Genomic DNA, 17,334 nt, shown 5'->3' with positions numbered 1-17,334 from the left:
AGTCACTTGTTAACTAGTGCTGTTCTGAGACTATGACCTATACTACAAGAAATGAGAGCAGCACCTTCCCGGGTGGGATGGACACCGTCCCGCCCTAACAGGCCAGCCTTGCCCTCAAAAATGCTCCAATTATTAATGAAGCCCACATTGTTTTTGGAGCACCACTCGGACATCCAGCAGTTCAGCGACCATAACCTGCTGTAGGCTACATCGCCACGTCGCATTGGGATGGGGCCAGAGCATATTACAGCATCGGACATTGCCTTCGCTAATTTACACACCTCTATAATATTACTCTTAGTAACCTCTGACTGTCGAAGGCGTATATCATTAGCTCCTGTGTGAAAAACTATCTTAGAGAACCTGTGCTTTCCTAAGAATCTAAGCTGACCTGCTATGTCCGGCGCCCTGGCTCCCGGTATACACATAACCTGTGCTGAACTTGGACTGCTCTCACACTCACTACTTCTCTCTAGACTCTGGATGCGCTCCTCTAATGCTAAGATCTTCTCCGTCAAAGAGCAAACTAGCTTACACTTCTCACAGATAAAATTATCGCTAACAACGGAGAAAGACTGACTAAACATGTCACACTTCACACACTGAGTGAACTGGATGTTCGCCATAGTAGAGAAATTACGTACCTTAATGTGATTACTGTAGTGTGTGTACGTAGTTCTGGTGAATGTCCTTCACTCACTGCTTTCAAACCCTCAGACAGGGAAAAAGCGCTCTTCCGACAGCAAAAATAGTCGAGACGGAGCCAACGGAAAGTGAAGGATGCAGGAAATCAAAACGATATTTTGATATTTTAAAGCGAGAAAAGTGAGAAAAAACGAACTATAAAAAATTTAAAACGCCGATACAAACACAATTCCCGGTGAACAGTTATGTAGTTGGAAATTGCATTGAGCTATGCATGTTTTTAAAAGAACATATGAAAGATGGAATGATAAAACACTTGAGAATCTCAGAGCAATAAATAACATACATTTTTGGTTTTATTAAATCCTTAACACAACAGATATAACACAATGTATATATGAGAGGAGATATGAAGACCATACTATCCCATTTAACAAATGATCAAAATACAAAATACATCCATATGAAAGGTGTAAAAAAAAATAAAAATGTAAGACATAACAGTACAGGATAACAAAATAATCCTAAAGCTAAATTTATTGTATGACATGTTTCAGTTATAGGTCTAGACATTAATCACATCTTAATCACATTTTAATAACATATTAACATCAAATGCAAAAATAGTCTGAATAAACTGGCTTCACTGGCTTAACTGCCCTAATCTGTCCTGTATTTAGCCAGATACACCCTCTTTAACCTATCTAGATACAATATATTATATATGCCTGTAAAACTTAACCTTATAATGATGATGTTATGATTTGATGACTTTGGGTTCATCTGAAATGAGACACTGGTGTTTTATAACCTGTTTTCTCAGTGACATGAATTACACAGTCTGAGTGTAGAGCCTATGACTCAGGCTTAATGCCAACTGCAACTGGGCCATCCATGGAAAATCCAACAAAAAATGAAACGTTGTCACCCAGATTTCCACACAACTGACATTTGAACAATGGTGAGACTGCAACCTGCATATGTGGATTTGATGTGTTTGCCATAATGCAATAATTAGAAATCCTTCCAGTGACTCTGTGGAGCATATTTTGGATTTTCTTGTTCTCCCATATCTTTTCATTTTGCAATTTTCCAAGCTGCTGTGAGCTCACACATGTATCAATATCATACTGAGTGATCATTCGACAATAACCTGCACTTTTCCCCAGGTAGAAATGAACAGCTGCTCTCTTTCCATTGCATACTGGTATCATTTCATTTGAAAAAGAACTTTTCATTTGTGACACATAACTTGGCAAACTGTTTTTTACATTGGACTCTGGCCATAGCATCATCACTGCAACAAAATGCAATGCTAAGCTGTTACTGAGTGGGACAGGGTGTTCAAGTATTTTGCAGAGAAGTTTAAGGAGTTTCTCATGGGGCCAGAGAAACTGAGATTCCGGTTTAATTTTACTTAGAACAATATTTGCATAGATGAAGTTAATGGCATCTTTTAATTCCCCTCCATTTTGTAGTTTAGTATACTGAGTGACAATATGTTCAATGGTTTGGGCTTTGCTTCTTGGTGATTCATTTCCTTCTGTGGCAAGAAATTTAAGCAGTCCAATGTAGGAATCAGCATTGTTCTTTTCTAGCCATTGTCGTGTTTTTTCAATCTTGTCCATGTAGGTCAATGCCCTGTTTTTAGTCAATTCCTTTGAATCTAAATTGCAAAAGAGGCTAACATACTTCTGAAAGCACTTGAAGGTTTCTTGTATCCAGAAATCTCTGTTATCTGTTTGGAAGAAGAATGAGCTCAAGTTGACAAAAAAATTGTCCAGAAAATCTAAGTGCTTCTTCATGTTGTCTCTGAGGTTATACAGAAGGTCGGAAAAATCCTGCAGAAAATGGTAATAGGATGCATTCTTTCGCTTATTTGCATCATTGATTGCCATTTCTTGTATTTTTAATTTACCTGAGAGAACCTGTCTGAGATCATGATGATTGGATGAAAACAATGGAATCCTTTCCAGTATCTTTATCACTATAACAGCGACTTGAAGCTCCCCAAGGCGACCAGCAGTATTATAGGGGCTAAAGTCTTTTTTTGTTTTATATCGAAGTAGAACTTCTTTTCTAGCAATTTCTTGGGTTTCTCTGAAAGCCGATGTTGCATCCGCAGCCATTTTGAGATATTCATTTAATCTGTCTGGTTTAATTGCATCTTCATTGTCATTACTGATAGCCTTTTTCAGTTCATGCTTAATTACTTGTGCAGAGGTATCGCAAATGTAGGAATTATCCCTTTGAAGATCTCTTGCCTTCTTTGCCCAAGCCTTTGCCTCTTCAAAGTCTTCTTTCCTCAGATAGTGGTACCTGGAAAGGAGCTGGAATATTACTGCATCTTTTTCAAAGCGTTTGGCTGCATTAAGCAAAATATTTTGCTCGCAACCTGGAGTCTCCTTTGCAATGGCTTGAATAAGTGGTGAAAATTTAAAATCTGCTTGGACACTGTCAGCAGGGTAATGTCTTTTCACCAAAATATTGCGAATGTCCTGCATGAGTTTTTCCTTTCCCTGAATGCAACTGTAAAACACATCTGTTGTCAGTAGGATGTCAGTGATCTTTGCTTGGGATGTTTCAAAAGTAGTTGTAATTTCCTTTAAACATTGTTCTGCCATGCTTGAGTGAATTACTCTAATAGCCTGAAATTCCACAGCAAATGTTGATGTGCATTGTGTTACAAGTGTGGAAAACTTCCCAAACCCATCTTCAACCCTACATGAAGTTGAGTCTGGCCTTGTTGACAGACCAAGAAATTCTTCACATATAGAGACTGATATATTTGCACTCTTACAGTAACAATTCATGAGTACAAGTATTGCAATGAGTTGAGCATCTCTTTGTAAAGTCAAAGCCCTCAGTGTATTTTTTACAACACCCTGTATGTACTCTGGAGAAAAGTCTTTCTTCAGGATCATGAAACCATAGAATGTTTCAGTATTTGTGTAAATCCTTTCAATTTCCTCTAGCTTTTTTTCAAATAACATTTGTTCCTTCTCAGAGAGCTTGTTACCAATGAATACTGTGTCATCTGTTGATTCAGTCTGCTGCTGTGAGTCAGCCCTCATACAGTTGAGAATGATGACCTGTGGAGACTTGTCAAAAACTTTTCTCTTCTGACATTCCTTTTGAATGTGCAGCTGGAGATCATTCACAGCTTGAAAGTCTTCAAAGTCATCTATCAGGAGCAGCACTGAAAGTCGTGCTTGCTGCTCCATTGTCTCAAATGTCAACAAGTTAACTACCTGTTGTGCTATATCTTCATCACCAACTTCTTTGTTTTTTAGTATTGCACAACGGAATTTCTCTTTTAATGTCCACAAAACATGCATGGCCAAAGTTGTTCCTCCACAACCAGGAAGATGCAATACATTGAAGCGAACACAAGCTTGTCTGAGGGAGCCCACATCAGGAATGATGGTATTAATGATGTAGTCAAACTTATCTCGTTTGATAAACGGCATTGATCCTGGCAGCTCTGAAAAGTATAAGTTCCACCAGCATACCTTTCCTCCCTTGTAAAAAGCTTCTTCAAGTTCAAGTTTGTCTTCATTGCCTCCTTCACATTGGTTTACACATAAAATGTCTAATGCATCCATGTCGCCCTCCACTTTCTTTGGTAATAAAACCTTACCACCAGCAGCAGGCAAAAATCTGCTTGATTTGCGATTTTCTGACCACAGACTGAGGACAGTACCATTAATCTCAGCAAAACTGAGCTCATAAATGCTTCTTCTAGAGATGTCTTTTCCATATCGTTTATCGATAAGATCTTTCCAGTTAGCGTATACTCTTTTATTTTCACAAATGCAAAGGATTTGCTCTGTACCTTGCAGCTCCTGCAAAAACATACTGAAGGTCTCAAGGAGAGGATCACGCATGTCAGTGACCTCACTCAATAAAATAAATATGATGAGAAATTTTTTGTGAGGCAACACATCCCTTCGGCAAAGGAATGACACAACATCACGAATGCCAGAACCTTTCTCTGTTAGCCAGGTTTCCACACCAGAATATGGTTCATCTTTTACTCCTCCATTACAGAACACCCAACTTGTGGCTCTGGTCAGCTTCAGCTTACTTGCAATATCCTGAACTGGCTCTGTGATTTTATACTGCATAGGCAAATGAACATTTGTGGTTCTCTCATCAAATCGTTTATGCAAGCCAGATTCAGCAGATTCTGGATCAAAGTCCAAAACACCTGTTAGGTTCATGTCCAGAAGAAATCCTAGGTATTCTAGTTGAACAGAATGGGCTTTATTAACAACTAGTACATATCGCTCAAAGTGAGATTTATCCAAAGATTGTGAACCTCCTGTGAGCATCTCACAGAGCTTAGAACCCTGCACACTCAATTTAACATTACTGAGGTGCTTTTCTTCAGCATCATGCCTCAACTTTGAAAGATGTGCCATATTAGCAACATACTCGTTGTATTCCTTTGGAAATTTTGTAGATGAAGATTGAAGATTTCTGCTACTGCTGTTGTCTCGAATGTAAAACATTTTACCACTATCCTTCTTATCAGTTGTAGTTTTAGGTGTTTTCGCTTTTTTTGAGTCTACATTGTAGATGTGAAAGAAGCTGTCTTTACAAACTAAGAAGGATGGTTCAACATCTACTTCGATTACATATTTTCCTGAAAATATCATGTTTGTCCCAAGAACCTCAACAAACCTTGGTGGTTTAATGCATTTTTTTGCCGTATCAGTGTGTTTATGTTCAAACTGCCCCTTAATCGCGTATGCTAGTTTATTACTAAATGCTTCTTTGTCTTCAACACTAGAACCCAAAATTTGTCCATGACTATATTCTGGTAAATCACCAACTCCAAAATGAATTGTACCATTAGTACGACTGTTCATGCAAGCGGCAGCAAATCGAATAACCTCATCTGTGAACTTTTTCATCTTTTCCTCTGGTGTCACGTTTTGGAAATTAATAAATGCTTTGTACTCATGACATGGTTCTATGAAGTTTAGATTCCCTGTTTCTATTACATCAAGTACATTGTTTTCCATGTATCTGTAGGCAGCATGGAACTGATTAAAAGGATAGGGTTTACATGAATTACCAAACTGGCTTCCTGAGCGGTTTGACTGGTGAGCCTTCAATTTATCTCTCTCATCAATAATCAGAATTGCCGGTCCCAGCGTAATGCCTATCTGGGTAAGAGTAGATCTGTCCATCAATAGAAGGCTTGGTCCATTAATGTCCTGCTCATAGAGAATCTCTGCATTTTTATTTTCCACAACTTTTAATCCAAGAATCCATTGTCTTACATCATCTTTATCCCAGTCCTTAATTTCTGCAGGAAGTTCAGTCAAATGTATTTGTGATATTTCTTGCCCGTTATTCTGAAACATAGAAAACAAAAAAAATATATATTTATCACACATTCAAAGCAAAAAAAAACATTTTTTAAGCATTTATTGTCAGTGATTTTCATATTTATTTTGATAACCAGAAAGACCCCTTAAGCAACTGTTTTTATTCTAAATTCAGTAAGAATACATTTTATTAATTCCACAATCTGAAGTTATTTCAGATCATTACCTTATCTGCTTTAAAATCTGCCTCAGTCATAGCATATGTACATCACTACATTACTGTTTAAAATGTACAATCACATCAGCAAGTTTTATCAACAAACTCCTAGTTATCGATATTGATTGAATTATCATTTGACCAGGGGCGTGTCTAAAGGGGTGGCACCGACCCCACAAAAAATATACTCAATGCCACTGTCTCTAAACCATACTATCACAAATCACTCCTGCCACTCTTCTCCACCCACTCCACCCTGCCTGCACTCTTTTCTTTACTTCTCTCACACACTTTCCATTGCATTGCACTGTGAACTCCAGGTACCTGAACTCCTCCACCTTCTCCACCTCTTCTCCCTGCAACGGCACCACTCCACTGCCCTCCCTCTCATTCACACACATGAACTCTGTCTTACTCCTACTGACTTTCATTCCCCTCTCTTCAGCACATACCTCCACCCCTCCAGGCTCTTCTCAACCTGCTCCCTACTCTCACCACAAATCACAATATTATCCACAAACATTATAGTCAATGGAGACTATTTCTAGATCACATGTGTCAAACTCAAGGCGAAATGATTTTATTTAGATCTATTATTATTGTTATTAATGTCCCGGCGATTTGAAGCGCTGATAACACAAACTACAGATCCCATAATGCATAGCGCCTTACCGAACGCTAGACTACCTGGGAACATTCCAGCGTCAATCAAGCTTCTGTTTATGTATTTAACCCTATTGTAAAATTATTGTGAAGCTCCTTACAATGTCGAAAAGAAAAGTTGGTTCTGAAAACAGAGCCTTTCAAAACCGATGGGATTCTGAGTAGAGGTTTACTGACACTGCCGGTAAACACGTGGATTAGTGGAGCGAATGTGGCTGTAATTAAGGAATTGAATCTAAGACTGAACTACGAGACAAAACATCAGGAGAAGCCAAAAAATCTGAATGCAGAGCAGAAGATACAGAAAGTAGAAGAGTTAAAGAAGAATCGAACATTTCAGCAGATGGTTTTCACCTGAGCAAAATCACAAAGTGAAGCTGGTGTGAAAGCAGAGAAGAAATCAGAGTCACCTCAGCCGGTTAGTTACTGAGGGAGAGTTTCTGAAGAGCTGCATGATGAAGCTGTGAGACATCTGGATCCTGTCTGTTTTTATTCATATTTATGTTAAAAAAAACATTTAGTTTTAGTGTGTTCAATAAATGTTTATCCTGTTCGGCCCGCGACCTAAAGAGTGCTTTGAGTTTTGGACACCTGTGAAACCCCTGCTCTAGATCCTCAAACACACAATGCAATGATAGGTTACTTAACGTAATCCCAGGTTTTTTGATAACAGAGTGAGGCTGTCCTTCTCTATACTTCTCCATAAACATTCTCAAAGCAAATATTGCATCTGTGGTGCTCTTCCTCTGCATGAAACTATACAGTTGCTCACAGATGGTCACCTCTTCTCTCAGCCTAGCTTCCACTACTCTTTCCTATAACTTCATGGTGTGATTGATCAACTTTATTCCCCATTAGTCACTGCAGGTCTGCACATCTCCCTTATTCTAAAAATTCAAAAGTTCTCACTCTCACTCACCTTCAAAACCATCCTACAGGCCACCATCTGATGCTGTCTAACTACACTGTCCCCTGCAAATACCTGACAGTCTCCAATCTCCTTCAGGTTGCATCTCTACATAGAACACTAGTCCACCTGTGTGCACCTTCCTCCACTTTTATACGTCACCCTATGCTCCTCCTTTTTCTTAAAATAACTATTTACCACTGCCATTTCCATTCTTTTAACAAAATCTACCACCATCTGCCCTTCCACATTCCTCTCCTTAAGCCCATAACTACCCATCACCTCTGCTCTCTTCACCTACATGCCCATTAAAGTCTGCCCAATAACCAGTCATTCTTTGCTAGCTACACTCTCTACCACTTCATCTAACTAACTCCAGAATTTTTCTTTCTTCTCCATCTCACAGCCCATTAGTGGAGCATAGACTCTGATGACATTTATCATCACCCCTTCCACTTTCAGCCTTATATTAATCACCCTATCAGAAACTCTCTTCATCTTCACTACACTCTTACTGTACTCTTCCTTCAGGATCACCTCTACACTATTTCTCTTTCCATCCACACCACGATAGAACAGTTTAAACCCACCTCCAATGTTCCTGGCCTTACTCCCTTTCCACTTGGTCTCTTGAACACACAACATGTCTACCTTTCTCCTCTCCATCATATCCCTTTACAAGTCATAGTACCAACATTTAAAGTACCAACTCTAACCTCCACTGTCTGGATGTCCTTCCTAACGCAACCCCCCCCATATTAACCTAGCTTGGGACTGGCATTAAGAGTGCACTGGCTTGTGGCTCTGAATGGCTTGGTTCAACAGTGTAGACTGATCCGTGTTTAACATCTGCGGTGCGGGATATATATATAATGTAGGTTGAATGCTCCATGGAGCTAGTGCTTAGTGGTATTTTTCAGCCGTGATGCACCGTTAAATATAAAAATCGTTATGTACCGTTTCATCCTGTTGTTTCAAAGATTAAAGGCGCAATCACTTTTCCAAATAGTCTGCATTAACGTGGTAAATGCTAAAATGTGGGCTTTTAATAATGTTAGCGTTCTGACACTTGGAATTTTAAAATGTAGAATAGTAAATATCTGTTTGTATTAAATAAACAAACATTTGTGCATGGCAGCTTCACATTTAAATGATTTTGTCCTTAATCAGATGAAAATATAGCTATTAAATATACTATTTGTGTAATATTGATTAAGTTAGCGGTTTGTATTTTTAGACAGAATTTTGTGGGGGGAAAATGGCAAAAAAAGTCTGGCACAGCAGCAAAATATTCAAAGACAGGTAGATGCAGAACAATTATTATATGTTCAATGGTTTTTATTTATAAAAAGAGATGCGTTGTCCATTTTAATGTAACCCCACATTTGTTGCGGCACATGACTTTTCCCATGGGCCCTCCTGACTGGGTTTTGGTCACCCATGTGCCACCCCAAATCCCAGAATCACCCTGCATTTGACCACACAGAACTCGACTGGAATATTGAATGTCAGTATCAGAGAGTCTAGATCAGGGGTCATCAACATTTTGAAACTGAGAGCTACTTCTTGGGTACCGATTCATGTTAAGGGCTACCAGTTTGACACACACAAGTCGAAATAACACACAAATTCTGAAAAAACTAATTTGCTCAATTTACCTTTAATGATATGTAATTATTAATAATTAATGATATTCATCTATATTTTAATATTGTCATTTTTAAATTCACACCAATGCAAGTGTGATTTAAAAAGAAAAGCAACAAAAAAAATTAGATGCAGCTCACTGGTAAGTGGCGCTATGGTAAGCTATTTTTAGAAAAGGCCCGCGGGTGACTTATGTGGTCTAGATCATGGGCCTTTAACTGGGGTTCCGCGACCCCTAGGGGGACTGCGGCGGTACTGCAGGCGGTTTGCTTAATTAATGTTTCATCACAAACATTTTTTGTATAAAAAATAAACTTTCTTTCTTTCTTTCGGCTTCTCCTATTAGGGGTCGCCACAGCGGATCATCCGCATGTTTATAAACATGGGTAAAATTTTTATAATTATTACATTAATATTTTAATAAACTTGAAGCTGATGTTCATGTAAATGTATAATTGCCCATTTGACAGGAAAATTGAAAGTTAGTTTATATTAAAATTAAAGCTGAAGTTTATTTAAATGTATAATAGTCCACGTGATAGTAAATGGAAAATGTATGAAACTGCAAATCTATTTAAATAAAAGACAACTGTGAACAACGTTATGCAAAATGCATGTTTGTTATGATGCATAAATCTTTTTGAAAGCTTTTTAAATATATGAAAATATACAGACAATGATGCATGTACAACAACAACATAATACTAATTGTCTTAACATAATATAAATAGCGTAATATTATTGGTTTCTATTAATATCAGTGGGTATATTTGACAGAGATTTAAGGTGCGTGTATGATCATTATACCACTGCGCTAATTTTTCTCTGTAATCATTTTAATTTTAAAGGGAGCTCCATCATCTAAAGCAGGGGTCTTCAACAATTTTCAGGTCAAGGACCCTTAGGCGATAGAGACATGGGGCAGAGAACCCGATACAAAATGTGTGAAACATAGCCACTGATATTAATAGAAACCAATCATATTACGCTAGTTTAGACAATTAGTACTATGTTGTTGTACATACATCATTGTATATTTTCATGAAATTACATTGTCTGTATATTTTACTTAAATACCATCAAAACAGAGTTTTAAGGTGCGTGTATGATTATACCACTGTGCAATTTTTTTATATAAATAAATGTATATAAATGACATTCAACTAAATTGATAGTATTTTAGTAAGCATGAGAGCCTCCTCAGTTAAAAAAAAGTTCTTAGTGCTGCTAGATCAGCATATTTTTCTATGCTCATAGAAAAATACAAGCATAATTTTAGATTTTTATTCAGTACTGTGGTAGGATTAACTAGAAATTAACTACATTTTCTTTAAACTGTTTTTTAAACAGATAATTCCAGAGGTATTTGAACCTGTTTGAAAAAATAATAAATTCTTCCATTAGCACTGTTTATGTACCTAAATCTTTCAAACCGGCAGTTATCAGCACTTTATTTTAAAAAACCTGACCCAATATAATAGGCAATCATAAGCCAATATCAAACCTTTCCTTTATTTCCAAGATCCTTAAAAATGTTGTAGCACAGCAGTAATGCTTACACCTACATGGAAATGACATTCTTGAAATGTATCAGTCAGGATTTAGGCCTCATCATAGTGCAGAGACAGCATTGGCTAAATTGCTCAATGACCTGCTATTGGCTTCTGATCAGGGCTGTGTCTACTTGCTTGAGTTGCTTGATCTTACTGCAGATTTTGTCACCATTGATCATAATATCCTCCTTGCTTGATTAGAAAATGTTGTTGCAATATAGGAAACAGCTATTTGACTGATCGTTATCAGTCTGTTGATGTAAATGGTGAATGTAAATGGTTCTCTACACACACTGAGGTAAAGTTTGGTGTTTTGCAAGGATCTGTCTGATACCCACTGCTTTTTCTGACAGAGAGAAACTTGCTAAAGGTTGACTATCACTGCAATACAGATATAGGCGTTTATGGCAGAGTTCAAGTTTATTTCTATAGTGCTTTTCACAATAAACATTGTCTCAAAGCAGCTTAACAGAACTTGAGAATTAAAGTGAATTATGTGTATTTATCCCTGATGAGGGGCCTGGGGTGACCGTGGCAAGGAAAAACTCCCTAGATGAATGAGGAAGAAACCTTGAGAGGAACCAGACTCAAAAGGGAAGTCCTCATTTGGGTGATATGGATTATTAATCTTAAAACAATACAAAACACCGGAAAGTGATAACTACCATGAGTACCGGAAGTGTGTGTGTGTTTTGAGTAATGTCCTTTCTACAGTCTTATACAGTTAGTTGATGTTGTGGAACCAGAACTGTGCAACTCATAAAATAGCTCAACATTTGATATCATCATAGATCCAACAACAACCATGCCACTTAAAAATTCGAAGAGGTCCAATGTCAAGAATGGCAAAATCATCATCAACCTCTCCTCACTGCAAGACACATGAAAGCCTGGGATTTCAGTTTTTTGCAGTGCCAGTGTACCAATGTGTGCCAATGTACATTTATTGATTTGGGTCAATGGATTCTGAAATTAACATGTACCTCTCATGTAGCTCTTATTTTAGCCATGCTAAATGACAATACAAAGAACCATTGTACTATTTTTTGCTGCTATTTTTTGCTATTTTTTTGACTCAGGCAATGATTTAGCTAAATGGCTTCTGAAATTTGTATGTACCTCATTAACAGCCCTCGTTTCAGCCATCCTGGGTATGTAGAAAATGTCTTCAAAGCTATTAGGAAACAAAATTAAGCTTACAATTATATAATATTACAACACAGTTTTATGTGACACAAGAAGAGAAGTTGAGACTACTCACCCCTTTAAGATAAAGATCCAAATGTCTGCATCTTGATCTTGTTTAGATGCAGCTAACCGAATAGACACAATTTCCTCATATTTTCTAAGGGCAGGGGAAAAAACCAGTTGAAAACTCAAGTTGTGAAGTGCAATACACGGTACAAAAGGAACATCTACACACAAATTACACCTTTTACACTTTGAGAAAGTTGATGCTGCTGACTTTTAGGGTAACATTTAGGAAACAATAAAACAAAAGAAACATTTAATCTTTAGTATTGTTTTAGCATTTCATATAAAAAAAAAATTCTGACTACTGCTGAAGATCAGAAAAAAATACAAAAGTTTAGGAAACAAATTATTATAGACTTATGTATTATAATTATTAAAATTATAGACTTATGAATAATAACAAATAAGCGTATTCAGTATAAAAGATATGGCTTACCAATGTGAAGAGCCAAAATAAAAACATACCTGAATTTAAAATCTACACTTCTTCCTCTATTAACAACAAACTGTGGCTGTCTTTACCAGAGTAGCAGCTTCAGGGACCCAAAGGTATTACTGCTGATGCCTGGTGATCTTGTGAATGTCTGTGTAGTGATTTTGCTAGGACTGGAGCTTAGACAGTGCGCAGTAACTGATATTTGCTTTGAGGAAGTTTGCAGACGAGGCGTTTGTACAGGAAGTAGTGAATACTGTTTCGTTTTCTGAAGTCGGGTGAGAGCTCGAAAGAAACGAAACCTGAAACTGATGTAAGCGCTGAGTCATGATGTTTATTAGAAAAGTGTCCGTCGGAAAATACTTTGTTTAGGTAAAAGTTGAAAATCAGCTGAGCTATATTTTGAACTAAGCTAATCACAAACACACAATAACATGAATGCAGGGACTATTTCTCTGTGTTTGTCAAATCACTTTTGTAGTGTCTTGCTGATTTTGTAGTTGGTCTATTACAGGGGTCTGCAACATGCCTGTCAACATTTGGGCACCAAAATCTGTGAGACCTCTGAGCCGGGGTGGGGGAGAGGGGGGGCTATAATGCGTTTCATACAAAATCTGAGAACTGGACAACATTGGAAAAAAATATTGTTGTGATTGTTTTTATAATGAGATTTGGGCTATCCAGGAAGAAATAAAAAAAGAGGTGAGGGGGGTGTAAAATATAGGAAACTCCTGGGAAAAACGGTGTTGACAGGTATAGTCTGCAACCTTTATGACTGAAAGAGCCATTTTACCCGCTCTCCCAACAAATAAAAATTGCCTGGAGCGCAAGGAGGAAGGAGGAGAAGGAGAGGAGGAAGATGTCTACAGAGACAGCAGGGAAAGGAGACGTGTAGGAGTGTGGAGGTTAGGGTTGGGATTTTAAATGTTGGTACTATGACTGGTAAAGGGAGAGAGTTAGCTCATATGATGGAGCAGAGAAAGATAGATATGTTGTGTGTTCAGGAGACCAAGTGTAAAGGAAGTAAGGCCAGGAACATTGGGGGAGGGTTTAAACTGTTCTACCATGGTGTGGATGGAAAGAGAAATGGCGTAGGGTGATTCTAAAGTAAGTGTGTTTGTATCTTATTTAATTTATGTATGTGTAGCGTCTGGCACAGGTCATTTAGACTTCATGTCCCAGGCATTCCTTTTAACCTATGACATCTACATCTCAATCAAAAGGTGAAACTTTTATTGAGGTGGTGTATAAGTAAAGTGTCACACTCCCCCTCCGAAGACTCTAAACAGGACCGAACCCTGAACTCTTGTTTAGTTTACCGGGACCTATAAAACAATAAACTCATAAAACTCATGAAACAATCCAAACTCAAAACTTGATCCAGCATGGCTGCTTGTGACAAACACACACAACCGGCTCCAGAACGTTTGGATTTTACCACAAGACAGATAACCCCCTTTGGAGATTCTCTGTTTGACCCTCACCCACACACACATACACACACCACCCCGAAAGCCAGATAACACCCCTGGCCTCTCTGGTTGAATCCCCATCGACCCTCAGACCATAAAACAATTCACTCTCTGAACTCGGCCCCAGTACGTCTGTTTGTGACACACACACACATATGCAGACACACACACACACACACCAAAAGGGAGCATTCTTTTATTAATTAAATAATAAATAGAATGTCCCACTTCACATGATACAAACATACATCTTGTTTGTATCTTCTACTATAAATAAAGCAAGTGTTTAACTCAACATCGATAATATTTAAACATTAAAATGTAACTCTGTGTTAAATGTTGTCTCTTCTCTTCTTAAGGCTTGACTTAGAATTATCTGTTCTTTACTTTCCTGACAACGGTGCATTTTATTTATCAGAATACAACATTGTATTAACATCAGTTAATTACTGATCTCTGTAAGTTAATGTACTCTGCCTTATACTGTCATTCCCTTTCATGTTTAGTATCCAAATGACCGCAAAATTATCTGTTTCTTTATTTTTCAAATAATGGTACATTTTATCATGAAATGTACCATACCGTCTTAATTCACTTTGAATAAAACTTTAAAGTCCTCCAAAAGCAAGTATAGCCCGGAAACCATGCCCACAGATGCATGAACAAAGGAAGTTTTTCCCTCCAAAATTTCAGGCCATAGCATTGGCCATTCCCAAAACATCTTGAACCCAACTAATCATGGTCCAGTCAGAGTGCAGTCGGGTCCAGTCAGAGATCAGTCAAGAGAGCAACTCGCTCACTCGGCTCGACCGGAAAGGCTCGGACCCCCGGGGCCCAAAGGCCCGGGGGCCCGATGGCCTGGAGAGTCGGACGCTTCGAACAGCTCAGCAGCGACTCTTCGGGACGAGATCTCAAATCTCTTTTGAGATCTTCCAGCAAGCTTTATCTTCAAAAACACCAACTGCTCTGATCTTCAGGAGAAGCTGGAAGAACATCTGACTCCATCCTAACCGACTCGTCCAAGATTCTTTTGTCTACCGCATCCGGACTCTTGTGCAACAAGTCAATGCAAGTAACCAGTTTACCAACTAATTTAGATGCGTGTAAGTTTGAACCCCTTAATATTAAGGCGAATTTAAATTTCCGTGACGATTTCTCAGTTAGGATGTGATTAATTTGAAGTCTAAGTTGCCTTTCCTCCCTTTTTCCTCCTTTTTCCTTTCCTAATTTCAACTTTCGTTTATTTTATTTTAATTTTTTTTTTTTTATTTCTTTTTGTTTCTTTGTTTGTGTAGTTAGTTTTATGTTGTGTTTGTCTCATTCATTAAACGCCGTATTTTTCATAAGTGATGGTCTCTGAGTTCGTTCAAAATGCAAAGTTCCTGCTACATCCGGTCTGAACTACATGCTCTATTTAATTTAATTTAATTTACGGTATAAAGTAAAAGGGGGTTACGTCTTTCTTGGCCAGGGAGATACCTCTTTTATAGAATTAATATAAAATTATACTGTCTGTTTGCCGGACGAACAGACAAATAAGTGTAATGTTAATTCCATTACCGTCAATTCAACTTAATTTAAATATTTAGGAGTAACTATAACCCGTTATAATTACTTATAAATATTCCCTTTTCTTTGCGAGCTAAATTCGTTACATATAATGGTGGAGGATGCGGGCAGACTGTGCTTCCAACTATATACTCAATTTATCTGTATTATAAGTTTGTCCCTCTTATCCCCCAGTCGCTACATATGTTTTGTGAAGCTATTATTGGTATAATTGTTATTAGTATTATCATTTTCCTGTGTAGGTTCTGTTTGGTTAACTTTGTACATGTTCGTTGTTTGAAGCATTAATTAAAAAAATAAAAAAATAAAAAAATGCTGCCTGTTTTAGTGTCACGCTGGTGCATGGACGTCACGCCATATTATTATTAAGGCATTTCAATCGATTAAAATATTTAATCACTATTAATCGCATGATTGTCTTGAGTTAACGCACAATTAATCGCAGCTTAATCGCACATTTCTATATGTTCTAAATGTTCCTAAAATGAAACCACGTATTTCGCACGTACTTCTTCCCAACACTCTTTGCTCTACGCAAACAATGTTGGGGCTGAGGAGTACGCGTAGCATCATCGCTAAAGGCCCCGGTGTTCCCTACTAAGTGTGACATCAGCCTTAGCAGGGAAGGCTTACGCGGCAGCAGGCCAGGCTGCGGGTTGTCTCCACACCATGGGTGTGTTGCAGGCATACCAGGCTGACCTGCTACGTGATCTGGATGAGGGACTTAGCTCGGAGACCGCTAATATTAAGGAGTTGCGTCGCGCTGCCGACTTAACCCTTCGAGCCACGAAGCACATGGCGCAGGCTGTTGGTCGGTCCATGGCGGCCCTGGTAGCCACAGAGAGGCATCTGTGGCTCACCATGTCTGACCTTCCAGATAAGGATCTAGCTGTGCTATTGAACGCACCGATGGCTCCTCCTGGACTGTTTGGCGATGCTGTGACGGCGTTCATGAACAAGTTTCAGGAGTCTAAAAAGCAGTCGGCTGCGTTTCAGCAGTACCTCCCTCGCCGATCTTGTGCCAGGTCCTTCCGGGCACCGCGAAGCCCAGAAGCACAGCGTTGCTACCCGTTCTCCCTGGGTGGGGCCTAAGTTCCCGAGGCGATGCTCTAGGCAAAAGAAGGAGCAGGATAACCTGAGGGTCACCCTCGCCTCCAACAAACAGCTGTGGTGCATAGATCCTGACATTCTATGGTCGGGGGATGGTGTGCACCTCACGCTACAGTGTCCGTCTCTCCCCTGCACCACCAGGAGGCCAGGCCATTGTTTATTGTGGATGGGGGGTTCCGCCTCTTTTCGTGAGGTGTCATCAGCTGTAGGGCTCCACCCCAGCTGTTCTGAGTGCCCCGAGAGGCTGGTTCCCCTGAGGGTCTTTCTGACAGCTTGGGAGGGGCTGCCAGAAGTCTCCCAGTGGGTCCTGCAGACTATATAGAACGGTTACGCGATTCAGTTTGCGTCTTCTCCTCCCTGGTTCAACGGGATGTGAGAAGAACAGAGAAGAGCCTTGAAGTGTACTTACCTCTCATTCTGAGAGAAGGAGGTACCAGTCGAGCAGTGCTGGAGGATCTCAGACAGCATGGTGCAGTGCGAGATGTGATGAGGTCACTGAGGTAAGATGGTGCTGGTCCATTTTTG

At 38.9% G+C, this 17,334-nt stretch overlaps 1 protein-coding gene across 1 annotated transcript in view; it reads right to left on the bottom strand.

Moving 5' to 3' along the window:
• Positions 1–3,285: 3,285 nt before the first annotated feature.
• The window catches only part of LOC124381572 (sterile alpha motif domain-containing protein 9-like), a 26,007-nt gene continuing 11,958 nt past the window's right edge, over positions 3,286–17,334 (bottom strand). The window contains exons 2-3 of the mRNA XM_046843335.1: positions 3,446–4,235; positions 3,286–3,293 (exon numbers count right to left, since the gene is read on the bottom strand). Coding sequence (XP_046699291.1) covers positions 3,286–3,293; positions 3,446–4,235 — 798 coding nt within the window. The remainder of the gene's footprint in view (positions 3,294–3,445; positions 4,236–17,334) is intronic.

Source organism: Silurus meridionalis, chromosome 3, assembly GCF_014805685.1.
Source record: "Silurus meridionalis isolate SWU-2019-XX chromosome 3, ASM1480568v1, whole genome shotgun sequence".
Classification (NCBI taxonomy): domain Eukaryota; kingdom Metazoa; phylum Chordata; class Actinopteri; order Siluriformes; family Siluridae; genus Silurus; species Silurus meridionalis.
This window is presented reverse-complemented; position numbering and strand designations above follow the sequence as displayed.